The sequence below is a fragment of the Callorhinchus milii genome, unplaced genomic scaffold, assembly GCF_018977255.1.
Source record: "Callorhinchus milii isolate IMCB2004 unplaced genomic scaffold, IMCB_Cmil_1.0 Scaffold3, whole genome shotgun sequence".
In the NCBI taxonomy this organism is placed as follows: Eukaryota; Metazoa; Chordata; class Chondrichthyes; order Chimaeriformes; family Callorhinchidae; genus Callorhinchus; species Callorhinchus milii.
Window position 1 is genome coordinate 57,312,761 of NW_024704744.1, and position 27,429 is coordinate 57,340,189.

Here is a 27,429-nt window from a genome sequence, read left to right on the forward strand (position 1 = left end):
TTATTCAACAGCAACGCTACATGTGGAGCTGTACAAGGAAAAGTCATATTAATTTAACACCTTGATACAATCCAAACTATAAATTGGAGCTTTCCATTGGGATCCCAATGGCAAGATCTATAAAATATAAAAGTAAAATAAATGTAAAGTAAGTACAACGGCCAATAAAAGTCTGGATATCCTGTAGTTTCATATTAACAAAGTCAGCTAAAAAAAACACAGTAATTATATACAAATCAACTTTATTAAAAGAATGGGATTTAAGTTACAGTGTTCTTAGCAGGATTCCTTAATAAGAAGTAGATTGAGCCAGAACAGTGTTCATACAGCATGCTGGTTATGGGAAGGCGTTCCTATTTGTGCAATTCAATCCATATTAAGGCTTCCTTAATACCACAGGTTACTTTAACCCCCAACCCCCCTCCAACCACCGCCCCCCCCCCACCCCACCCCGTGCTAAACAGAAGTGTACAGAAGGTCGTGATGCCACATGGTGGAAGCTGTGAGGCTGTTACGAACAGCAGGAGCAGAGGCCGATCAGTGTCTGGACATCACATCAGTCCTCAAGGTTGCAGTGTCCTGATGAATTACATTCCTATATTTACTGGATTTTTACAGCAAGTAACACAGCATTCAATAAAAGTACTGAAGTCTTATCAGCAGACAATCTGACCCAAAAACTTTTTTAGGAAAAAGCTGGAATAGATTGGCCATGCAATAGCAAAGTCACATGCCATGTGCAAATTGGCTATCGCATTTACCAATAAAATACACAGTCGCTATACTTTACAGTAAAATCCTGGAAAACGTTTTGAGACTTTGATGACGACATGATAAGGCATCATATCAAATTCAAGGATTATTACTATTCTTTGGATTAATACATAACAAGACTTCATGTGTAGCTTTGAGCTGAATTATCTTTAATTTTTCTGCCAATATTCTCCCCTCTTCAACATCTCCTGAGGTCATTTGACTCGCGTTTTTGCCCAACCAGAGGGATCCAGCTCCACAGGTACTGGAGACCCTCAGTACCCTGCCTATGTGACAAGTATTTTACACTGTGTGAATCTTGACAGTGAATTTTTTGACCTTTGGGACACTCCAGCCAAGCCTAATCCTGTCCTCATAACACGTTCAGCACTCTGAAACACTACATCACATAAGGGCATGATATAAATGTGTGTTATTGTTGTCCAAACACATGCATCTTCCAGCAGTGGGTTCTGATAGCAATGAGGATTGGGGACACTGGCTGATGATCCCCTTGACCAACCCGGGGATCACTGAGGCTATTTACATAGCTACACTTGCTGCCCAACCAAGATTTACTGACTCGTTCACAGACTGGGATTTGAGTCTGCAACCTCCATATCCACTTCCAATTACATAACCTAAGCAAGAGGGTAGACATCATTCAAATGCAACTGCAGCTCATCCTAAGCACATAGCACAGGAAAAGGCATCATGCAAGTACAGTATTAGTTGCATGCTCAGACCCAGCCTTTGCTTCGCACTTACAATCCTTCAGCCATTTACTTGATATGGTTTTTCTTTCCATGCATTTGGATTTGTATATAATTACAGAGATGTTCCCATTGGAATCAATGTTGTTTGTACCTCTTTTTAATAGTCTGAAGAATTTGCATAGAGGCTGATTCTATTTTGCAAAGAGACCAGATGATCAGAATCATGTTCTTGTGCGCTTCAGTTGAGAATTACCGCACTGAGGTTACCTTGGTTCGAAGCTGATACCAGTTGTAGGACTGAGTTGATATCTCTTCAAATTTCCAGGTTTCAAAAGGGATGCTGACCTCTCCCAGGAAGGTGTTGCGTTTGAGAGCAGTGCAGTGCCACACAGAGACCTGCAGTGTCCGTGTCTCCAACATAGAACGCTCAATTTTGTACTGCAGAATACAGGGCAGAATATTTATAATATAATTTACATTTCTAAAGTGCCTTTCATGTCTGGCGGATGTCTCAAATCTACTGTAAAATAACAAATTCACTTATAAATAAATTTAGCTTGTACTGTACAGTAACTTGAACAAAAAATTCTATGAATAAAACATAAAGTTTACATTTAGAGTTACTTGGAGTCCAACATCAACTTCAATATAATAATCCTTACATTTGATGCAGTTTCTTTCACATCAGAAGGATATCTCAAAGGACTCTAAAGGCTTTTGATTGTAACATGCAGTGACTATATTTTGTAAGAGAACACAGTAGCCAATTTGCTCACAATAATATGCTACAAATAGTTATAAATTGTTTTTTTAAAAAACTGAGGGGGAGATTTATGGAGAGGACACCAGGAGAAACCCCCTTCTCTTTCCATTAGTAGCATATGATCTTCAATATCCACCTGGATAGGCAGGCAGGATTTTGGATTAACATCTCATACAAAGTACAGCCCCTCTGCAATGCACCTCACAAAGAAAGTGACAATAATCCACCTTTCACAAAGGTCACATTTGAACCCAAATACATTCAAGAATTGTCAGAGAAACAACAACCCATTGGAAAGCTATTAAAACAATGATATCAGCAGCTAAGGAACCTATATTCTTAAGAGTGGTTAATTACCTTTAATGTTTCATTAAAAACTGGATTCACTGTGTTCTTCTTCACTGCGGTCTTTGATTTAGCCTGAGAAGATTTGTCAGGAAGCAAGTAGGTCTTCACATACCTGAAAATATGATCACAACCATCAGCTCACCTGAGAGTGGATTGTGACAAAGAGTCTGAAGAATGTATCAGTGTCAACAACAACAACTTGCATTTGTGTTGAGCTGTTCACGTAGGATAACGTCTCACAAAGCTTCACAGTGTGGGGTTGGGCACAGAACAACCTACAGTTGCCACCACCATCCATAGACGAGGTCACAGAGGTAGGTTTTAAGGTGGAATTTAAAGACAGCTAAAGTGGGGGGAACAAGGCAGAGAAATAGAGCGAGCGAGTGCAGAAATCGTTCCAGAGATGAGAGACAGTGAATAAAGGCCTGGCCACCAATGGTCACATGGAGTGGGTGGGGGTGGGGGTTAGCCAAGTGGACAGGAGTAATGGGGTATGAGCAGAGAGGACAAGATTCTGTGTAGATCTGTTAGATCAATTGTCAGCATCAGCGGCTAGGCAGCCACTGCCCCTTTGGCAAACACTGTCGTACACACCACAACATTTCACGTTCATTTATAAATCCAGATGCCGTATACATTGTTACGTATCACAAGGGTAGATGGTTTTGCTCACCCATCTTTTTTCTTTGCACTTTGGTAACTTTCGGTAATTGCGATAAGCACAAAGTAAATGTTTCATTACAGACAGTGCCTTTACCAAATAATGCACCAGGAAATCTCTGCAGTTAACTTTCATATAGGATGGAAATACAGTAGAACCCAGTTATAACATGCACTGTTAGGGCTTACTTACTAAAAAAATATCCAAGAAATGCACAGAACTCCAGCCAGCTCACTTCAAATAATTGTTGCACCCACAAAACATACAGTCAATTCACTTTACAATATATTCCGTGAAGCACTTGGGGACGTCTCAAAGACATGATAAGGTGCTATATTAAATGCAAGGATTATTATTATTATTGTCTCACTTCAAAATGCCAGCCGGCTTCTCACGCGTTAAAATATGGTCAATGTCCAGATCATTCAGTCACTGGCAATATCACTTCCTGAACACCATGCAGGCACAGCACCCAGGAATTCTTGTTGGAGGTGACCTGGCAACAGGAAGTCAGCCACTTTTTAGCACATGAAGCCGTGGTGTAATGAATGCAAGAATACTGCCCAGCAATCGCATCCCATTGTAAGGCAGGTTGGGATTTTATGGACCCCCAACTACTGAGTTATAACCAGGTTCTACTGTATTCACTTAAAAACTCAAACATACGGGTTTAACTTTTTCTTTTTCTCGTCCCCACTGGCAAGATGTTTACAGGCTTTGATGAGGATTTCCAGAGTGGCTGTTTTAAAGTTGTACTGGACAGCAAACTCGATTTGCCCTGTGATGGCAGCGTCGTCAAAGTTATCGGGCTCAGTGTAAGTACTGCTGGTGCTATGTATGCTGCCCTGGAGCAAGAAGGTGGAATATCAACTGTTAGAACACAACTAACTGCCCATTGCAAAAAAATACACATTAGTGTTTGCAGAATTTGGCTCAATTAATCCATGCTGGTGTTTCTACTCTCTACAAACCTCTGAAGTACAGACTCAATAGGCCAAATGGCCTCCTTCTGTGCTAAATATTTCTATGATTCTATTCTTCTATACACCTCTATTCCCTCCTCCCTCACATATGCACTTTATTTCCTCTTAAATACATCAAATGCTTTTTGCATCCATCCCACCCCACTGCACTCTTTTCGCAGATGGTAATCAATGACTGGAACAGGTTGCCGGGAATAATGGTAGAGGCCAGGCATCAGGACCCATTTAAAAAGATGTTGTGATGGGGGACAGTAGGGTGGGTGTTCAGGATGGGTGAGAGTCAATGGGCCAAAGGGACTTCTTCATCCAAACCAGTCTTGTGATCTGCTGTTATTTAGGCCAGTCTTCCTTATGAGCTCTCTGTGGAAACTTTGGAGAAACTCCTAATTTATAATCTTTGGTCATGTGTTTTTTGGTCATGTGTTTTCCCACAACTGCCCTGAATTACCAAATCTCTGGTCCTGAAGTTCCATAGTCTCAGCCTGCAAGGTCGTTCTGTCTTAAAATGTAAGATCAGGCAAAAATGTGATATTTCTTAATTCAGTTTCAATTTAGAAGTCAGCTTGCAGCAGTCCTTAAAAACAGATTGGCTTGGAAGGATTTCAAGCAAAGAAACTTCCCAAATTCATGCACATGAAGGTGCTGAGCAATGTTGTATGCACTTACTGTTTTTTTTCTTACGTTCACCTGGGTCTGTGAGGAGCTGACCTCCTCCTCTTCCTGGTTCAAGTTCACTTCCTCAAAATGTTTTCCGTCCTTCTCATCCAACTTGTTGATGTTAGGTAGACTTCCAGAGGGTCGGGACTGTTATGGGATCAGAGACAGCCTTAGTGAGGCCCTGCCTGCAAAACCTTCAGCACTGAACGCACACCAGCAAATTGGAATTTGAGTTTATCTACAAACCGGCTGTTGCGAAAGCTCAGCTACTGAACACAATTTGAACTGTTCTCTTTATTCTCCAAATGGTAGAATATCCCCATCTGGGTCATCTAGTGTTAGTCTAGACAATGAGCTCAAAGAGTTGACATGGGGCTTGAAGCCACAATCCTCTGACTCAGTGTCAAGAGTGCTACTAACTGAGCCAGACATGTACCATGTTAACGGATGTTTTGTTTTTGGTGATTAATGAAATATAATGCATGTTCATAAAGTGAGCATCATATGTGCTGCAGAAAAGGCTTAAAGAATGAGCTGGCTGAGAAGCCTTCTTTCTAAATGTCATGAACAAACCCTCCTAACCACAGAGACAGAATATTTCTGGGAAGGTAAAGGGTTTCAAAGCTTTGGTGGAAAAAATAATTTAAAATCCATCCATTTCAGGACCACAAATAATTGGCTATTAGACAAATAGTAAGTGAAATTTGCTTTGTTTGAAAGAGAAGGAACATGTTCTTCCTACAGTACTCTTATTACCTCCAACAAAAATAAGATCTTTTATTCAAATAATTTGGTTGTCAGGCTCACATTTCAATCGTATGTATCCTAGATTGGCTGCATTTACTGCAACAGGGAAGAACATCATATCTGGCCTGGGAGTTGATCTGGAATGCAGCTATTCTGGAAGAACACACTAATAGATGTTAGAGATCTTCCTAGGCTCTTCTTAGAATCTGGTTGGTCCAGATCAGGTAGCAGGCCTGTCTGAAACCTCCCATCCCACACAAGGAAGCCTCTCTCCCTTCATCATTACAAAAAGCAGTGGAATATCTGAGGAGGGAAGCTGAGCGAGACTCCACCAAGACTGGAAAACTAACAGCACTTTAAAAACACAGACAACATTCATGTGAAAGTGCTCTCCCGGACTGTTTCCTCTTTTAATGGAAACGAACAAAAGTTAAATGTTTGACCTGGAAAGGATGGCAAAGCCACAATTATAAAGCCAAATAAAAGAACCTGTAATGCGTGTACACAAAGTGAGCATTGTTTCAAGCAAAGCTCCGTCATGTGATTCAAAGCCAGGCAGCAGAACTTGGCAGACATAGTGCCTAACCAAAGTCAGAAACCAATAAATCATCTGAGTAAGCTCCAGAATGGGAAGCATTTGGGCTAGAAGTTGGGGGTGGAGAGGAGGCAAGTGTAAGGTGAAGAAAAAAGTGACTTAATGTAATATTAATTAAAAAATAAAGACTTTTAGTGTGTCTATAGTTTACGATATGAGTGCGTGAATTGCAGCCTTATAATGCACTCTCCCTTCAGAGCCTGGCTCCACCTTTCCTTTGAGGCTTTAATGCCATCTCTAGGCTATAAAAGTAATGTTTATATGTGATACAGCATCTTTCACATCAGGAAGATGTCTCAATATGCTTCAGAGAATATTGTGTAAAGTGCAGTAACTGTTTCATGGGCAAATGCTGCAGCCAATTTACACACTGCAATGGCCACAAGCAGCCATGATGTGAATGACCAATTGTATTTGGGGGATTGTTAGCCAGGACACCAGGAAAAACTCCCTTCTATTTTCGAATAATGCCATGGGATGTTCAAAGTGCACCCGAACAAAAAAAAAAGGGGGACTTCAAATTAATGTTCAGTTTAATGTTTAATCCAAAGGATGGCACCTCCGACAATGCAGTACACCCCCAGGACTGCACTAAAGTGTCAGCTTCAAGTATATGAGTTACAAGTCCTGACGTGGGGGAACTCCACAATCTTCTGACTCAGAGGTGAGAGTGCTACCATCTGAGTCAGGATGACATGCTATACCGATATCTGTACAGTAGTTTGTGACTGTAATAATAATCCCTCCAAAACAATAATAAATTGGTCATTTTCAATCCACGACTGTTTGTGGGACACTGTTGTGCACAATTGGCTGCCGCGTTTCGCCCACAAATATACAGTCAATTCACTTTACAGTCTATTCTGTGAAGCGCTTGAGACGTCGAGAAGACGTGAAAACGCGCTACATCAAATGCAAGGATTATTATTATTATTATTATTACCACAACCTTCAGAGCCTCGGGATGTCCTCCTGACTTGAAAGGTGCTATACAAATGTAATGTTGTTGTAAACTTATCCTACCTCTCACACTGTATACCAGAGCTAGCTCCTACACTCGTGGGATCTACTAGAAGGCATTGTACTACATTTTCCAAATGCTGACCATTCTATACCTTGCCTGCGTTGCTGATGGCCGTATCAGATTGACTCCTTTGCTTCAACTCACAGGTATTTTGTCCATAATCCGCTGTAAGTAACTTGCTATTTTTAGTCACATCATCGTGGGACAAGGAGAATTCTAGGAAATCAAACCATGAAAATAAACAGCTGGAATAACTTAACATTATGTATTGCATCAGTCAGACTCTTCGTTCGGAAATTACTTGAGATGTGAATGTTGGACTTGAGACCTAAAATCCCATCTAGCTTTAATCCTGTAAGGCAATTTTGTCTAGAAATTTAAGATCGGCAGAATAGCGGAAAATTCTTAGATTCAGTCTTAAATTGTGTGTGTATGTGTATATATGTATGTGTGTATGTGTAAGTGTGTATGTGTATGTGTGTATGTATGTGTGTGTGTGTGTATGCGTGTGTTTGTGTAGATGCAGGTAACCATAGTATTACTTATTATCAGTGCAGTCAAACTTGAAAAGGGAGTTGAAGAGGGAGAGAGAAACTAATATGAGAAATATTGTCCACTTACTTCTCTTATAGCCGGTGAGAGACCAAAATAGATTTTCCATAGACTTAGTAAATCCTCTAGAGTGGCTCTGCTGCTGGAGACCATAAAAAAACAACTTTTAGCAAGAATGCATTACTGTAATGAATCCTGTGAGATTGCTCTAATACTACTGCATTCTTTACACATTCAACAAATGTTGCTAGATATTTTTAACTCAACACTTTGTTCGGGGTCACGCAACAGGGCTGTATCTGCTGAGTGAAGGGAGAACGGGCAGAGGAGTAAAGTACAAACAGGTCAGAGAACTTTAACTCAAAGTGCCATGATACTCTAAAACTGAAGAACACAGGGATTTTCCCAACAATTCCCGTGCAATAGTCGAGAGATTGCAGATGTCAAGAGATCTGCGAGGTTCCCAACCAAATGTAATACCTTAAAGTAACAGTGCTCATGAAGGGTGACAAATCACTGCATGCAGTGCGCTATGATCCCTCACTCACACTAGTAGCAAATGGGATCAGCAGAGTTTTGACTCATCTAATTCATGTGCTTTACTTAGAGTCTGACTATTGAAGCTGGTTAGACTGCTAGTAGCATTTAGGTATTTCACTTGACTCTGGTGATAGAGGTTCCCTTAGTGGTGACTGTAACTTGTCTAAACGGGATAATTTGCCATCAGTGGAGCACAGGCCAAATTTGTCCCTACAACCAATTGGTTCATTCACTCAGCCTTCTTCACACTTTGGTCCAGTGTTTTGCTCCAGTGATTGCAGCAAAATAATACTTGATACAGCAACTTTCTTGATACAACCCACACTCACTGCTTATTGCAAGAAGGAATTTTTTTTTAGATTTGATCACCTGCCTCTCCCTGTCCAGAGCTACAAAATCCCCCCAGTTCCAAACTAAAATAAAGCTATTCTTGCAAAGTATGATTGACAGCAGTGGACAGGTGCAGGGTGGCAAGTTATCCATTAGGGGCAGTAAAGAGCTCCACCGCAGAACCGGGGAAGGGCAATTCAAGCTATGTGGTTGGAACTGGTTAGACTCTAGGAGTACCCCAACGCACACTCTGGGGTCCCCAAGTCTTGGCTCTTGCCAACCTGCGCCTAATACATACCGGAATTAGGTAAACAGGAAGCGTCCCTCTAGGGAGAGTGTGTGCATTCCATTCCAACAATCTATCTCTGGGATTTCCGCGTGTAGGTGGGATGCATGGAATTCTCCGTTTGGTCTGGATGCTCTTAAGCATGGTAATGGGTTGCCGCAAGTGTCAGACACCCGGCTGACCAAAAACAAACTTTGTTACAATAACTCAACAAGGGGTCAAAAGAGTGGATTAACTGATTTGGGGCTGGACAGTCAGGTTCTTTAATGGATTCTCTGGGTTTTCCTAAAGTGCAAATTAGGCAACAAAACCCTATTTTTTAAAAAAGGAAAATAATATTTGTATCCATTTATTGTCAGTTATCAAGATTTTCAATGAAGTTTAATCATCAAGAAAAAGCCCATCTCCAATTCAAGTCATAGTTCCTAATGTCTGATCCCACACTGTGTAGTTTTGACTTGACAAAGAAGCGACAGCCTTCTCAAAAGAAAAACAAATGGATAGAATAATTGGGACTGGCCTTATGTACCAGGTTTCCCAGATAATGAATACTAAAGCTTCCAATTTAGTCATACATTACCGATTGATCTCCAGGAACACCGGTAACAAAAGGTGGTGGAGTAGGAGGCACGATGGAAATATTGCTGAAACAAGACACAAAGTTGTTTTCAATGTTCTATACATTTTTTCTTAAGAGCTGATTTTAATGAAGAATAATAATCCTTGCATTTGCATTTGATATATCACGTCATTAAGACATCTCAAAGCGCTTCACAGAATATACTGTAAAGTGAATTGAAGGCAAGTTTGTATATTTTTAGCGAATGCCCTAACGTAACATTATATTAATAAATAAGAGTGTAAAGCAGTATTACTAAAACCCCAATTACAACATTGCAACCAATAATATCTTGTTTGCAGGCCGTATCACAGGAACGCTGTGACAAGCCATACCTTTAATATAAAACATGAATACTATATACCTTGTGCTAAAAAATAACCATGTTGTTCTCCAGCAGAGGGCGAAACAGTTCATTTTTTGGCAATACCAATATTACGTCAGATACAATAACATAATAATAAACCTTGCATTTGATATAGTGCCCTTATCATGTCGTCAAAACACTTCAAAGGATTGTACTGTGAAGTGTGGTGACAATGCAGTAATATGTTTCTTATTAGACTAAGAGATTGACATTTTACTTGCAGTTTCTCTTTACAGGTCATTTCCTATCCTGTACAGTGCAAAAGAATTGGAGAGAGATCCCAACTCAACTTTGCAAGGATATTAAGAATTTGGGACGAGACGCTTATATCTGTATCAACAACAACAACTTGCATTTATATAGCGCCCATTACACTGGACGGTGTCTCGGAGCGTTTATCATGTAATTATTGTTTATTTTTGTAACTCTTTAGTCAGGGGAGTGAACACGATGTTACACATCATGGTTTGCAGGCACTTAAAGTAAAATAAATACAATTTTTTCTTACATTTTTCCAGAACTATCTGAGTGCATTTAAAATTTGCATAATGTACTCAATCTTTAGAAATAAAGGTTACAGACTCAGCCTACTAGGCCCTTACATTGCAAACAGCTTATTGCAGCTCAAACACACATCAACTAGAGTTTCTCCTTTAGAAAGCATCCACACAAATCATAACCCACAACGCATGCAGACATCGTACCTCACTGTGTGAATAGTCCTCAGTAGCCTCTCACTTATTGTTTCATGTTTGTCTGCGTATCCAAAACAGAGAAAAACACCATGAAACTTGAGTGAGTCAGGATGGTTCATTTACTGAGTTTACTAGAAACTAAAGTGAAATACTTACTGCAATTTAGGACAGAAATTGGGATAACACATTTTGGTTAAAAAAAACATTTGTTGCTTTCTCCATTTAGGTATAAGAGGCACCACTGAGATTTATGACACCCTGTCACATTTGTGGCATATATTGTAGAAGGAAATAACCAATGTTCTCAACACACCCCTTCTTTGTTGCGTATATAACAAGAATTCATCCTATGATCTTTAACATTACCTATTATGTTCCCATCAATTTATCAGCACACTGCATCTCACAAGATGTAAACCACTAACCACTTCCTCTTAAAGGGAGCCTGTAATGAGAAGACATTTTGAAAAATAGGAGGATTTGTCTACTTCCTGGGTTGTGTATTAGGTGAATGATGTAGTTGAAGAAGACATGATGTAATAGTGACCAGACAGGGGAGGGAGAAGGGGGCTTTAGTTCAGTGTAACACACTTGTGATGCTGCTAACTCAGTCCAATCCTATTTGACTCCTCGGGTGGTAAACAGGAATAGGTAAATTTCAACAATTGCTTTCTGCCATTTCTCTTTCAGATTTGCAAACAAACAGGTGGGAAGCAAACTCAGCATATTAAAAATGACAACGGATGTAGTTTTATTGCACACTGTAGCAGGGGTGAAAAGTATGTTTGATCTGTTTTAAAGTATTTTCTACCCCAGTTTACACAATGTATACTTCAAAATACTCCCAATACAGCATTGGGTGCTGAGAGAAAGAGGGAGAACAGGCAACACGAGGAGACTGGCATTTTCCAAGAAGCCAGATCAGTGAACATTCACAACATCAGATGAATATTCCACCTCTCATCTTCCTGGTAATATTGGGCTGGAGACTGAAGCACATAAACATTATAGCTACACTTACCTTCTTCGTAGTGAAATTTCTTTGCTCTTTCCTCGAAAAACCACTCGCCAGATTTCACCTTCACCTGCCTGAGATTGAGAATCAACACAAATCAGCACTTTAAGATGTGAATTCAGCTCAGGGGAAGTAGATTAGTTTACACGGAGTACTGTGGATATCGGTTTCCAAGTTAGGACTGAATTTGATTCAAAATTCCTAAACCTCCTAAATCTCAAGACAATGGTCTTTTGACAAGGAACACAAGAAGTTTCATCCGCCTATTCTCAAATTAAATTGAGCAAAGCCAGACCTGAAATAGGATATGAAATTAACAGTTTTTTTGTCAGTTCTAGAATCGAAAGTGCAAGACTTACTTACCACATCAAAAAGGTCTTGAGGAATGAAGTTCAGTGAGAACAGCATAATCAAACACAATGGTATGAAAATCCCAATTGGGGCTGCATGGGGAGGTTAAATTGCCCAGGGGAAACAGCCAGGGCTTGTGTTCAGAAATGCTACTATCACTACCTACTCTGCCCATTATGCAATTTTGTGGTGGTCATTGATAGACATAGCACAGGAGCAGACAATCTTGCACTTCTCAGGAGTGATGTGTGAATGAATATTATTATTATATATAGCACCTTTCATATCGGAAAGGACACCTCAAAACATTCACAGGATTTGCTGTAAATCCTACCTACCTACCTGCCCGTACCCTCCGTTCCTCTGGCTCCGGTCTGCTCCACGTCCCCCGCCCCAACCGCCCTACCATCGGTGGTCGGGCCTTCAGCCTCTCAGCCCCCAGGCTCTGGAACTCCATCCCCCAGTGCCTTCGCCTTGCTTCCTCCCTTTCCTCCTTCAAGGCCGGTCTCAAGACCTTTCTCTTTGACCGAGCCTTCAGCTCCCCTCTCGACTCTCTTCCCCTCCTCGCTCCTCCCTTCCCTCCCTCACCCTGACCATTTCCCCCTCCTCTCTCCCTCCCTTCCCTCCCCTCATTGAGTGGAGGGTGGAGTGGGGAGTGGAAGCGGGACCTGATGACCATTTCCCCCTCCTCGTTCCTCCCTTCCTCCCCTCACCCTGACCATTTCCCCCCTGCTCGGGTCATGACCCAACTGTGCATGTATATAGCATCCTTCAAGCAGGGTAACATCCCGGAGCAATTAAATGAATTTATTAGTTAATGTAGGGGAAGCCTTATAAGATCACAAGATTAATTTAGATGAAGAAGGCCCTTTGGCCCCTCTGATATCATCCCTCCAGAATACTCACCCTGCCATCTCCTATCACAACATCACACACTTTTTAAATAAATCCAGTATCCTGGCCTCAACTGCCTTTTGTTAACAGCAACTTGCACTTATATAGTGCCCTCCACGCAGGGCAGCGCGTCAGACCGCTTAACCGTGGCAGAGCCTGACTCCAAGCCGGGAAGTGGTGGATGCAGAGGTAGGTGATCGTAAGCACAGTCGAAAAGGAAGGTTTTCAGGCGGGACTTGAAAAAGGGGAGAAAGGGGTCAAATTACCCTTTGAGTAAAGAAAAACTTGGTATCTATCCTGAAATTAGCCTTTGCAAGTCTAAGCCTATTGTTCTACGGTATTGGTATTTTTTCAAACCCATTATAAATTGTATTTCACATCTCTATGCCAGCAAACTGATTCACGAGGGCTTCATTTTGAGTAACAAAAACTGGAAATAAACGAAAAAGTTTAAATGAATTCTTACCCATGAGCATGGCATACGATGCACTTCCATGCTGTGTTGCTCCTGTGGACACGACATTTACTGCACACTTTGTGACTGCAGATACTACACAGAGCACCACGGCCAAACACCAGCCCCAGCGACAGCTGACATCGAGCACAGGACCGGCTGCTGTATTCCTGGCTGAAACTTTTTGCCCCTCTCCGGCGAATTTCCTGAAATTCAGATTTCAGCTTCCTTTGCACAAGAAAACCACCTTATTAATCACTTTCAGAAACAAACTGGCTGCAGTATAATTACATGCATAAATTAAATACATCAGCATTTGAATTATTAGAATTATCATTAATCTATTAAATACATCAGGAGTTGAATCGTCACTGAGATGAAAAGCTTGAATCCCTATAGCAAAGTTGAGGAGAAATCTATCACAGACATTTTTGACACCAGTTTACAAAGATTCTTTGTGAGAAGCGTTTGGCAAAGTGTTTGTAAAGATAGAAATTTATAAAAATCATGTCACATCACTTGCATTCAATGACATGTCAAAATATAGCAAGGCAATGTGGTTTTTATCCCATCCCCCAAAATATGTTTTCATGAGGATAGCAGTGGCCTTTTATCTGTTATACATGCACCACCAGAAATGTTATCATGCTGCCCAGAAAAATACATAGTCAATCTACTTTACAGTAAATCTTGTGAAGTGCTTTGAAACATCAACCCAGCTCCCTTTGCTCAGCGGGCACCAGCCTACTTCACGTCCCCCATCCTACCCGCCCCACCATCACCAGGCAGGCTTTCAACATTTGTGCACCTACTCCCTGGAACTCCATCCCAGAGTCCCTCCAACTCACCGCTTCCCTCACCTCTTTCAAGGTCCATCTCAAGACCTTCCTCTCGGACTGCGCCTTCAGTCACCTTTCCCCTCTCCAACAACAACAACAACAGCTTGGATTTATATAGCGCCCTCCACGCCAATCGGCGTCTCAGAGCGCTTTACAGTAACGGATCTCAGGACCGAGCCAGGGTGAGGAAGGTGACCAAAGTCGCGGTCGAAAAAGGTCTTCAATGAAAATGGGAAGGGAGGGAGCGAGGCAAAGGGAGTGAGGAAGGCAGTTCCACAGCCTCGGGGCATAGTGGCTGAAGGCACAGCTGCCGAGGGTGGAGCGGAGGACTCAGGGGACGAGAAGGAGGCCAGACCCGGAGGAACGAAGGCAATGGGTACTGTTTTGAGGAGAGAGGAGGTCAGAGAGGCCTCTGGGATAGGCAGCCAGTGCAGACTCCACACGCCTCAGCTCCCAACTCCCAGTTTGGATGCCAAGCCAGGGCTGTTAAGTGCCTTGAAACATTAGCATGACATGAAAAGCACTATATCAATGCAAATTTGGATTGTATTGTAATAAGGAAATGGTTATAATTTTTAAAAGTTGTTTTTGTGTTGAAAGATGTCTAAATGATGATAAAAATAAATACAAATAAAAAAGATTAAAAGGTCAAAGTGTTCATAATCTTCTAACAGGGCTCACTTTGAATCTCCTTCAGGAGATGATCTCTGACAGCTTAGTTATCCTATAAAGTCAGTCACAGCTATAGTAGTGGTGTTATTAAGCAAAGCAGAGCTCTACTAACAACAACAACAACAACTTGGATTTATATAGCGTCTCAGAGCGCTTAACTAACGAGAGTGCTTACTAACCAGAATCTGAATGCCAAATAAATATTTAATGTACTGTTGTCTCTTCACACCTCGAAAAAATGAACATGCAAACCATCTCTGAATCTTTAAAAGCTTAGTTTTCATTGCTTTTTTTTAAAAAAAGCAGCTTTACCCTTACTACAATTACTGTATAACCTGAGGAAATCTGAAGTGGTGCCAGACTGCCTCCTGGGGGTTGCTTCATGCCATTTCAGTTCAATTGTATAATAATAATATAGCACTGTATCACATTTGTCAAAACTTCTCAAAGCGTTTCACAGGAATTACTGCAGAATGTAATGATTGTACTTAAACTAAGGCGAATGTGACAAGCACTTTGCACACAGCAATATCCCACAAACAGCCATGAAGTGAATGACCAATTTTATTTGGGGGACTGTTGGCCAGGACACCAGGAGAAACTCCCTTGTCTTTCTGAATATGAATATTTGTCCTCCTGAACAGTCAGACAGGACTTTGGTTTAATGTGATTCCCTAAAGCTGGAGTTACACTGTAGATTTCACCTTGATTCAGTGGGTGGCTTTGTTCTACAGTAGTGGCACCTAAATTACAAACACAAGTCCTGATGCAGAGGCAGGAAGCCACATCCTTCTGACTCAGCATCAATAGGGAAATTACCGAGATAAAATGGAGATTCAATAAACAAATGTAAATTACTCAAAGTATAAAAATCATAGAAGACTCAATTGTTCCATTATCATAATTGATATGTTTTTAAATTCTGGAAATTATCCACTGCATTGATATGAAAGTGTTTTCTGGATTAAAAGTCAGATCTTAATTACATAGTTTCCTTCATATTTATCCTTTGCACAGTTGTGGTGTACTCGGTGACAGACACGCATATATAGCTACCAAACAAATGTGCAATGAGCTGTCAGCTCTATAATGGGCTCATGTAAAGCTTCCTGTTATGAGTGGCCAAGTCAAGGACTGTCACAGGCATAGGATAGTGCAATGAGGTTCATGGGCCATCACATCACATGTCTAGCCAGTGCAGGGTTATTTATCCTGAATAATAATATCCATGGAGTTAGCGACCAATTTTATTTGAGGGATTGTTGGCCAAGACATTGGGAAAAACAGAAGTGTCTTTTGGAACATTGCCATGGGATCTCTAATGTCCACCTGAACAGGCAAACGGGGCCTTAGTTTAATATCTTATCCAAAGGACAGCAGCGCCAGCAATGCAGCAAACCCCGGGCTGCATTGGAGTGTCAGCTTAGACTAGGTGAGTTCCAAGTCCTGATGTGGGGCTTAAACCTGTAACCTTCTGACTCAGAACTGAGCCAGGCTGACACACAACTTGAATTTCTAAAGCCCCCTTCAACAGGTGGAGCACTTTTCCTATCTCATAGAAAGCTAATTTTGTGAGTTAAGCATAAAATAAATAACCATTTTGATAAGAAGCTCAGTAACCAAACCTATTTCCTGAGTAACTGTTGGAGATTTTCTGTATACTAAACCTGCCCGCTACTTTTTCTTGAGCCGTAACTTCAAAATGACAAAATGTACCTTCTGGTAAATATCCCAGGCAGATTTGTTAAATATAAACATTTATTGGATGAAATCTTTATTTCATAACATTATTTCTGATGTACTTTAGTTGATAGGTTAATGAGTTATGGTTTACCACAGAGGATAGTTTAACAAATGTCTCAACTTCTTACCTTATCCGCTCTTCCTCAGCCTTCCGTAACTTTTCATCCCGACACAGAACTTCCAGAACCTTCTCCCTTTCCAGCCCTTTGAGAAATGTTATATCCATTTCCAATGTCATTTTGGTGTCTGGTTGGCTTCACTGTTACTCAGTTTCTCAACTCCACGTTGTCAGTTCACAGATTTCAATGACTATCAGCTACCTAAGTTGTGGTATAACCGTAGAAAGTTATCAGCTTCCTACTGTTGCAACAAAATTATGCAATCGTCGTTGGGTGCTCTTTGCTCTTGATCTTAGCTTGAAGCATTATGCATAGTTACTCTTTGTGGTGTAATAACTCCATCCTCGTCTGAAATAGGGTCTGAAACTGTTGAAAGGGATTCTCTCATTGCTGTCGCAAGTACACACAGAATCCCAGACTTCTTTGATTCATCTTCTTTCAGAGATCTTTCAGAGACGATAATTCAAGCTTGAACAAAATGTGTGCTGTTGGAGGTACATCCAAATGTACAGTACTCAATTTCTTGCAGGACCTTTAAGTGTTGGTTCAAATTGTAGGAAGTTTAGAATCCTATACGAAGAACATTAGAGAGAGCAATTATCAACATCCACAATCACTGTACTTAGCATTAATACGTCAACAAGTTGGAATAATTTTGGTGTATCTCAGATTTATTGATCTTGTTCAATTGAATCAACCCAATTCCTCCAACCATAGTTTCCTTAGCATCCAGCCCTCTAAAGGAATAGCAAACCTGCATTGCCCATCACTTGCTGATTGAACAATTTCAGGTGCTATGTACATTTTAGTTATAAATAATGTACATAGTTGCATTGTATTGGAATAAATATATTAAACTGCAGTTAAGTGCCTTTCTGCATTCCATTTTAATAAGTAATGTAAAAAGGTTTGTTGGCAAACAAGATCATTCGTTTAATGAAGAACCATTTCCTCTCCGCAAAACTTTGATAAGTGATTCCATGTTCAGAACAGTAATGCTCATGCAATCAATGAGACATAGCAGGACTTAGAGATTCCTGCTGTTCTGTAGTTTTATTTAACAAAAAAGGGGCGTAATTCAGAAATACAGGCAACAGTGAACCAGACCCAATGGACTGAATCGTCTTCTCCTGTATAGACAATGTCTTTGTTTCTAATGTCCATGTTTCTGTTTAAAAATAGATGAGACTGCACTGGATTCTCCTACAAGTGCACAAGCAGTTGAGGATATTTAAAATTCAAACGTTAAGGTAAATTCCCCCCACCACCCTCGGCAGAAAGCTAAAATGTGATGCTTACATGGAATCTTCTACTGCAAAAGAAAACTAGGTGCTTTCGTTTTTGAAATACCCAAATGAAAAAATTCAGCCAATCTCCTTTGCAAGACAGCAGCTTTGGAGTGATGAAAGAGTCTGCCAGCATATCACAGGGCCACTCAGTCTCCGCACTGAATCCCATTAGTTTTCAGTTCTTCCCCAGTCTGACACTTGAGTGTCAGTGCCTGTGGTATTTGAGGGGAGGATTGGAGTTAGGGAGGAGAAAGAAGCATAGCATGTTCGAGGTAGCATTTTGACCCTATTTCAAGCTATCTATCTACCAGTAGATTCTTTGGCTCAAGGAGATTATTTGGTGATGAATATAGACCAGGAAGGTCCCTGCATTTTTGTTGAATTATCTAATCTCAACTGGGGCAGCACTAGTCTTTACATCCGATGTCAGTCTGTTACTTCTCATAATCCATCCATTTGCCCTTACTTTAATATCAAAACACCTGAAGTAAAAGCAGGGTGAAAAATCACATTTACTGGAGATCACCCCGTTTTGCATGAACAGAATCTCACAAACAAATATCTTTCCAGACTAAACTTCTATTTGAGAAAACACATAACCATTGGTGCACAGAATTATTTGGGAGATTGGGTACTGAGATGTAGACTTGCTTTGAACCATATATCTTGTTATTTCAACTGGTTACATTCTGGCTTAGCTCACTTGTGTGTTTTCACAACTCCATTACCTTTCCTTTCTCTCAAGTCAGGGCAACCATTGACTGCTTGTGATTTGATAGAGAACACATGCTCTGCTGGGGGTACCAGTTTTATACTTCGTTAGGTTTTACACTTCGGACAATAATTTATCAAAATTCAACTGCCACATCACCATCTTCTTTTGCTGAAATAGCCCAAACCAACAGAAATTGAAGGAGCATCTCCCAAAGGGATAGGTATGGAGCTCTTAGGATCAAATGCAAACCGATATATTTTAATGTGAGTCACAGCACAAGTTGGTTCTGTCTTCTGGCTATCAACAAGTTTGAGAGGTCAACTGAGTTAATCCAGCCATTGATTTGGGAATGTCTGCAAACGGAAAAGGAAAGAAAGACATCATTTTTTTTTCCCCCCTCAATAATAACAATTTACATTAATATAGAGCCCTTCACCCAGAATAGCGTCTCAGAGTGCTGCACAGTGGCCAGATTGGGTGCCAAGCAAGGGAGAAGGGGGAAATGAGGTGAGGTAGGTCTTAAAGTGGGATTTATGTTCTCCTGCTCTGCAAATAGAATATCGCTCATGGTGCTGCAGAGATTTATATGGTTTGACACCTATGAACAACGCAGACACTACAGATCAAAGGACCAGTGGCAAAACTCAAACATAAAGCTCTATTAGTTCCTTATCATGACTCAATGCTAAGATTAGCATCAGAAACCGAATAATTTCAGCTTCAACTATTTTTCATTGGTTCTTAAACATGCCTTACTTGTCCCATATTGACAACTCTTTATTTTTTATATCTGATGTCCAGGCATGTTAAACATTGTAAACCCTTTTGTCAACCACTGTAGTTAATATTCTTTTAAAAGAAAATGAGATAGGTCCTTGAAAAACTAAATATTAAAGGCAAGGGGAGTGCTTAGAAGGATAGGATTGGATTGGGTAAAATTTTGGAGCAAAGTGATTGAAGGGGTGGATGTTTCCTCTGATTTTTTTGGTAGAAGGATCCAAAGTGAAATGAGTTAGAGTTATCCTGAACCAGACATACTGGATATAGCCCTGTTAGTCTGGCTCAGTTGATGCACTCTCACACTCTTGAGTCAGAAGATTGTAGGTTCAAAACCTGTGTCAAGATTTTGAACTCATAGTTCAAGTTGACAGTCCAATGAAGTACTGGAGGTGATGCATTGTTGGAAGTGTTGGTCCTTAGGATGAGACATTAAACTGTCAGTGGATGTTAAAGATTTTATGGCACTATTCGAAAAGAGAAGGGAGTTTCTCCTGGTGACTTGGTCAACATTCCCCCAGATAAAATTGGTCACTCACACCACGGCTGTTTGTGTAGTATGGCTGTTTAGGATCCCTGTAGCTCAGTGGTTAGAGCACTCGCCTCGCAAGCAAGACACCTGGGTCGATTCCTGGTAGGGCGAAACTTTGGGCAAATTTCCTTACTCCACACGCCTGATAATAATCCTTCAAGAATAAGAAACAATAATAATTGTATTCCTCCATTAGGTCCCCTATCAGGCTGATGAGGCCTATCTTATCCAATTGTTGCTCACAGCCAAAATCTCTAACAACATCATACTCTCCTCTCCACTGCCTCTGGGACTGTAGCAACCCATTGTGTCACAGTGACTGGAACTGTACACAGTACTCCAGGTGTAGCCTGACCACAGTACTATCCACCTTAAGCATGATTTCTGGGGTTCTGTACTCAACTCATAGATGAGCATCTCATTTCACAAATCATCCCACAAGCTTTTGCAATCTTTATTTTCATAAGTCCAAATCTGTCTGGCTAGACATCTAGTGTGTGCCCTTTATACAAGTGCAAATCAAACTCAACCTAGAGAGATATTGTACTTCAATAACGGACCCCTATTAGCTGATGTCACTTTCAATAAGTATCCACTAGATATGTAAAAGCTGCTGAGTGCTAACTAGACCTAATGCTGTGTTAACGATTGTCACTGAAGCAAATTTCATTCTGTGAAAGGATCATTTGTAACAGTCAATATGAGAAATCAAATGTACTACTCAGGTTTAATAACCTACTTGAAAAATATTGTAAATTAGTAGGAACCAGGTTGTTAGTCAATTGGGAGTTCGCTTTTCGGGGGTAAAAATCCTTCAGAAAAAGAGAAAAAAATTGATCACTCAATCCATGACTGTTTGTGGGACATTGCTGTCACAATTGGCAGAGCCTGCTGAATGGAGGGAGCAGGTAGGTTGATAGGGGGTCAGCAGGTCAGAGATGTAGGAGGGGGCAAAGCCATGGGGAGGCCTTGAAAGTGAGAATGAGGATTTTGAATTCTATCCTCTGAGGGATGGGGAGCCAGTGGAGCCGGGGGAGGGTGTGGGTGATGGGGTCATGGAGCCTGGTGCGGGAGAGAACACAAGCTGCAGAGTTCTGGATGATCTGCAGCTTGTGGAGGGAAGAGTTTGGAAAGCTGAAAAGCAGAGCATTGGCATAGTCAAGCCTGGTTGTAATGAAGGCATGTATGAGGGTTTCGGCAGCCTGAGAGGCAGTGGTGGAGTCGGGCAATGTTGCAGAGGTGGGGGAAGGCAGAACAGGTCAAGACACTGATATGGGGGAGAAAGGACAGTTGAGGATCGAACAAGGCGCCCAAGATCCTGATTAGCTTGGTGAGGTGGAGTGTGCATACATGGATGCCGATGCTGCCAGTGCCTGAGGCGCGGAGGCACTGGTGTGAGCCAATTAAGAGACACTCAGTCTTACTGACATTCAACCATAGAAAGTTGGCTCTCATCCAGGACTTGTTGTCAGACAGACATTCTGTCAGAACGTCAGTTGTCCTGGAATCGAGGGTGGAGGCAGAGAGACAGAGTTGGGTGTCATCCGTGTACATGTGGAAGTTGACCCCATGTCTACGGATGATGTCACCAAGGGGGAGCATATAGAGGTTGAAGAGGAGGGGACCGAGGATAGAGCTCTGAGGAACACCACACAAGACTGTGCGGGGGCTGGAAGAGAAACCTTTGGCGGAGACAAATTGGCGATGGTGTGAGAGATAAGACCTGAACATTCAAGGACAGAACCTTGAAGGTTGAAGTGAGAGGAGAGGCAGTGGAGGAGGATGGGAGTGGTCCATGGTATTGAAGGCAGCAGAGAGGTCAAGGAGGACGAGGAGGCAGAGGGAGCCCTGGTCACAGATGGACAGGATATTCAAAGTCATTTTGAATGCCTTGGTAAAACAAGGAGTAAAAATCTGAAAATGTATGGACTTCAACACTTGAACTGTCTGCCACATGATTGCCCAAAGAAAACAGCCATAACAATCAACATTACCAACTGAGGAAACGTCACAGGAACAAAAGGCTGAACGTAGAACAGAGAAATCTCACTGATTCTAATTCCAAGATCCTGTTCATACAGCTATTTTGCTTGGTTCAATGTTAATGTTTCTTTGTTTAGCACTCCTCTCTAACACAAATCAATTTGGCGGCTATCTAGTTTCTCCTGTGCTCACCCAGACAGTGATAAAAAGAACTATCCCAAGCTGTCATCTGATGTACACAGAGCTCAGTCCAATTGTAATTTTCAGTAGAAAGACTTGATGCTTCAATTGTATTTGTGATGCTATAAATGCAGATAACTGCACCGGAAATATTGGGAACAAGCTAAGTCACGAACAGGAAGACTCTTATCATAATTCGGAGCATTGTGCAAAGAGGCAGTAGTAGCACAGATAACGTGCAATGCAAGCCTCACTCACTCTTCCAAGAATTTGAATTAACTCCAAATTTAGAGTCAAAGGCCAAACTATCATTTGTACGTCATTTGAATTTCAAACATCATTCTGCTCTGAGTAAGAGTGCCCACTTGCTGGTGAATGAGGCCCATTTTTCACTGTTTTTCACTCCTTTGGTAAATTGGCTTAAATTGTCTCAATATATTTCACAAGAACTCATAATAACCAGAGATAAGAAACCTTTCTTTGCGTGAGTCTTACGTTTAACCTCAGATCTCCAGAGATCAAAGGTTAGTGTTAAAACCATAGGACGACAGGTCAAATTAGCATGCTTTTTTCCTTTCCAGTTTTCTCCCTGTATTGTGCGGTATTGGTATTGTATGTATCAGTTAGCAATTGGAGTGTGGGGGATGAAGCACAGAGGGCAGTTGCTTTCCAAGTGGACAACTTGTTCGACAAAGAAAGAAGCTAACCTCTCAGAACATCCTGCACGCCTTGTGCAACATTGTACTGATGTAATCTGTTCTAATCTGATCAAGCACTGACACCAGCTTATTGTGGTATCACTACACAATAATACCAACCAGAATGAATCATCTTTTCCAGCTCACAGTGAAACAACCAATGTGACCCTTACATTCCACGAGCTGGAGCCACAGCGGGTTTCTTTTATTCGTGTGTTGTATAAAAGGTCTAGAAATGACAACACACTGCGTGCATCATTGACTGACAAAGTAAAAGCAGTTGACAGTATTAGTCTTTTAGTTTATTTGTTACTCTTTGCTTAGTCTCTTAAAGCAACCCTAGTAAAAATTCACTCTCCATGACAGTGGAGCATACCCTCGTAGCAATCAGAACTCATTTAGATGTAGGGACATGGACTCGCAAAGTTGGAACTTATATAGTTTAAGCTGACATTCCAGTGCAGTGCTGAGATCTTGCTGCATTATCGGGGCTGCTGGTCTTTGGTGACATGTTAAACCGAGGTTCCATCTACCTGTCAGGTAGATCCCTTGGTATTAATTGAAAAGAGAAGGAAGTTTCTCCTGGTGTCCTAGCAACAATCCAACAAATAAAAGTGATCATACACTCCATGTCTGTTTGTGGGAAGGGACATTGCTGTGATAAAACTGACTGCAATATTGTGCCCACAAAATACACACAGTCACACCACTTTAAAGTATATTCTATAAAGTGCTTTGGGACATCTCAGTGATGTGACAATGTGCCACATCAAATGCAAAAATTATTATTCTCTTACCACAAGAGGTTAAAGTGATCTCAGGGCAGGAACCTTAAGAATTAATGTGTTCAAAAAGATTAATGCTATGCTGCATACTTTTACAATTACAGCACAAACTAAGGGCTGGTTCATACCCCTTCAATGTAATTGGTGCTCTATTTAACCTTGCAGACCTCTTAACAGATCAAGGGCCTCACCACAATTCCCCTCCCCCCCCCCCCCCCCCCCCCACCGAATTCTACAGCCTGCAGGATATTATCTCAGAAAGGACCTGCACCCTGACACTAGGAACACTGGGGGTTTACATTTGAAGCAAGCCAAACACTGCGTGTCCTGTCCAGCCCTTCCTTTAGATAATCAAGGCTCACCGAGGCTCATTTGTCTCTTCAGCTTCAATAGCTTTCTGATTTCAAAGTCTTGGGCTCGCTAGTGAAAGAAACAATTCCGAGTCAGTTTAAAATCATCTCGGGAATATTTTAAGCTCACCGATAGTCAAGATGTCAGCCAGGAACTTCAGCAGACCAAAGGTTGAAACAATAGGAAAGGATCTCTCCAACCTACAGTCCTGTAGCTAAATGGTTAGAGCACTCGTCTCGCAAGTGAGAGAACCCGGGTTTGATTCCCAGGCAGGCGAAACGTTAGGCAAGTTTCCTTACTCCACATGCCTCTGTTTACCTAGCAGTAAGTAGGAACCCGGTTGTTAGTGTATTAGAGGATCGCTTTTCCAGGGCTAGTAATCCCTTTCATAATTTTTTTTTAATTTTGTCATTCAATTCACGACTGTTTGTAGGACGCTGCTGTGTGCAATTGACTGCTGCATTTCACCCACAAAATACACAGTCAATTCACTTTACTGCATATTCTGTGAAGCGCTTTGAGACGCCTAGAAGACATGATAAGGCTCTATATCAAATGCAAGGATTATTATTTTTATCACCCCTGTCCTCATTCTGTATGTTGAATAAGGAGCTTATTCCAAGTTGTAAAGGAGATCCATATAACTTACTGGGATGTCAGTCAGACGCCATCCTCTCTTCCTCAATCACAGAATATTGGCTAATCTGTGACTCTCCATTTTGTGCTCTATAATAAACTCTACGAGAAGCTGGCTGCCCTCATAAACTGAGAGCTGCTCAGGTCCTTTGCTGAGGGATTTGGAAGCTATCCTGCAAAACCATCACTTTTAAGGAACACTCTACTCCAATAAACCATACATCTTACAAAACGGAGGATCAGTTTTATGAATTGAAACTTACCTGTTGCAGGCCAACATAATCCTGTTTGATTACTTGTTACACACGCAACATTCCTTGTTAGGGTAGATGTTCTTATCATTCTAACTGCACAAAAGGATCCATTAGCTTTGAATTGAACACTCGCCTTAACTAGTTTCCGGTTGAAATAAACTTCTCAAAACCACAGAACCACAGCACCAATGATGTTGGACGTTAATGAACAGGAAATTACATTGCTGACAACTACGGATAAGCTTGAAATAAACAAAGTCATGCAATCTATTTCAGGAGGGACAGATCAGCAGGAGAAAATTATTGTGTTTCTGCAAATATTCTAGAATAGGGTGGTCCAACCTTTTGGCTGCTGAAAGCCGGATTCCTATTTGAGAAATGTCTGCAAGCCTCAAAGGCAATGTTTTTCTGTTTCTCTTCCAGAAACATAACATTTACAGGTTGTCTTCTGCTGATCTGTCCCTCCTGCATGAAATAGATTGCATGATATTATTTATTTCAAGCTTATCCGTAGTTATCAGCAATGCAATTTCCTGTTCAGGTGGTCCAGATAAAATGGAGTGGGGGGGCGCGGGTGAAATTGGCCCTCTGGCTACCTAATACCCTATTAAAAATAATTTATGGGCATTGCTGTGTGTAAATGAGCTGTAGTATTCACCTATAAAATACAGTTATTAGACTCTACAATGTATCCTGTGAACTTTTAGATGTCTTCCTAACATGAAAGATGCTATATCAAATGTAGGGATGATTATTATTATTACTTATAAACAATGTGACCAGAACAAAACAATTCACTTGCCTTTTTACCTCCAATTTTCTACAGAGCCTCTACAAGACACAAATGCAGCTAGTTTTAAAGCACCAGGAAGGAGTTCATCATTCAGCTCCACAAGAAGCAGAATTGAGCATGAGCAACCTGCACCTCACAATCCCAAAGGGTTCTCGTTCTGACTTCACTAAACAGAACGAGGGACTTCAGCAAGTCTCATTCCCTCGGGCCTCCTCCGAGAGAAGTTATTCATATCACCTGTGGGCTGCAGGTAAACAAACCAGTGAAAGCGAGTGGACAGATGAGACAAAATGGATATTAAATGGTAACAAAATAAAATGGAATATTCCCCAACAAATGTTCAATACGGAGTAATTGGCACAGCAACTTATGATAATAATAATCCTTGCATATGATATAGTACTATATTACGACGCTGAGATAAGTTAAATAATTTACCTTGGCAGTGCTTATAAATACCCGCTAACAGAACCGTCTAGCTGCCATGAAGTGAAGTGGTTCTCCTGAGAGATGTGGTTGAGGCAATTCACTGCAAAGCCTAAAGAAGATGTGCACAGGAGACAATGACGAAACTTCCCAGGAGGTTAATGGTCCACAAAGCAAAATAGAAATGCCTTTGGCACTGCTGTGAAGATTCTTTGTGTGAACAGTATATTGCATTTGTTTATTGTATTATTTCTCTTCCAAGGGAAATCAATATTTTTTTGTTTGAAAAAAAGGACGAATTTTCAATCGGCTACTCACAAACAGATCTGCTGAGTTTCCAGAGGAATGTGATGTATTTGGCCGAGAAGCCCAGCCTGTGACGCTGTCTGGGTAATAGCTGACAGTGGAGCAAAACTAGGCGTAGTGGGGGCAGCAGTACTGTCAGCGTTAGGTCTGTGCACCATGTAATCCTGGGCAGTGCACCCACCCCTAGAGCATCACTGCATTCATTCATTGGAACTCAACACAAATTCCCAAAAAGACAACACAAATGTTTACAGGAAAGGTTCCAAAGCATTTTTCAAAGGAGTTTCTAGCATGATTCATTTACAGGAATTTGGGATAATAAATAAATAATCTTCATATCTGGTATAGCGCCTTTCAAGTAGGGAGGACATCTCAAAGTACTTCACCGGGGTTTATTGTAAAATACAGTGAATGCATATTTTGTAAACAAATCCGTCAATTTGTGCACAGCAATGTCCACAAACAACCATGAAGCGAAAGACCAATTTTTTTCTGGGGAATTGTTGGCCAGGACACTATGAGAAACTACTTCTCTTTTTGAGTAGTGCCATGGGATTTTTAATATTCATTCACCTGAATAGACAGACAGGACCTTGTTTATCATCTCATCCAAAGGAAAGTACCTCTTAAAAATGTAGCACACCTCCAGCACCTAATTCTGAAGATTATTAGGCACAGGGTGGCAATAGACAAGGCTTTGGGACCCCAGAGTGTGCGTTGGGTACTGCTGGAGTCTAACCAGCTAAGCTATCCCCAACGAAACCCCTTGACACCAAATTTCTAGCATCTTCAGCAGAATTAAATGTCTTGAGCACCCACTTACCCCTGTGCTGAAAAATCTGCTCACATCAGTCACCCTTCACACATTGTGAACTTCACCCTCACCAACTTCTCAAGTGGCTGAAACATCAGTGTTAAATCTCACAGAATCTCCCTGCGTGATCCATCCAGCGTCAGATGAAACATCTCTGTTCCCCATGA

General features: G+C 41.2%; 1 protein-coding gene across 4 annotated transcripts; it reads right to left on the reverse strand.

Annotated features, from left to right (window-relative positions):
- Window positions 1–867: 867 nt before the first annotated feature.
- On the reverse strand, window positions 868–27,429 carry sytl3 (synaptotagmin-like 3). 4 transcript variants are annotated; one of them, XM_042333336.1, is made up of 12 exons: window positions 27,272–27,429; window positions 16,733–17,293; window positions 13,363–13,578; window positions 11,658–11,725; window positions 10,646–10,697; window positions 9,536–9,599; window positions 7,869–7,938; window positions 7,339–7,463; window positions 4,891–5,028; window positions 3,908–4,086; window positions 2,590–2,692; window positions 868–1,907 (listed from the first exon to the last, which is right to left on the reverse strand). In XM_042333336.1, the coding sequence occupies exons 2-12, from the start codon at window positions 16,840–16,842 to the stop codon at window positions 1,719–1,721; spliced, it is 1,314 nt and encodes a 437-aa protein (XP_042189270.1). In that variant the 5' UTR covers window positions 16,843–17,293; window positions 27,272–27,429; the 3' UTR covers window positions 868–1,718. The 4 variants fall into 4 exon arrangements, with proteins under 4 accessions (XP_042189270.1, XP_007892072.2, XP_007892073.2 ...); XM_007893881.2 differs by having other exon boundaries at window positions 7,869–7,941; XM_007893882.2 differs by lacking the exon at window positions 27,272–27,429 and adding an exon at window positions 26,155–26,240 and having other exon boundaries at window positions 7,869–7,941.

Excerpts from the sequence above, each read along its gene's own strand:
- sytl3 (XM_007893881.2), bottom strand. The coding sequence starts at position 16,842 with ATGACATTGGAAATGGATATAACATTTCTCAAAGGGCTGGAAAGGGAG. Across the intron at positions 11,726-13,362 it reads ATCGTATGCCATGCTCATGG|GCAGGTGAAGGTGAAATCTG; the intron begins GTAAGAATTCAT and ends TCTCAATCTCAG. Across the intron at positions 4,087-4,890 it reads TGAACGTAAGAAAAAAAACA|GGCAGCATACATAGCACCAG; the intron begins GTAAGTGCATAC and ends TTCTTGCTCCAG.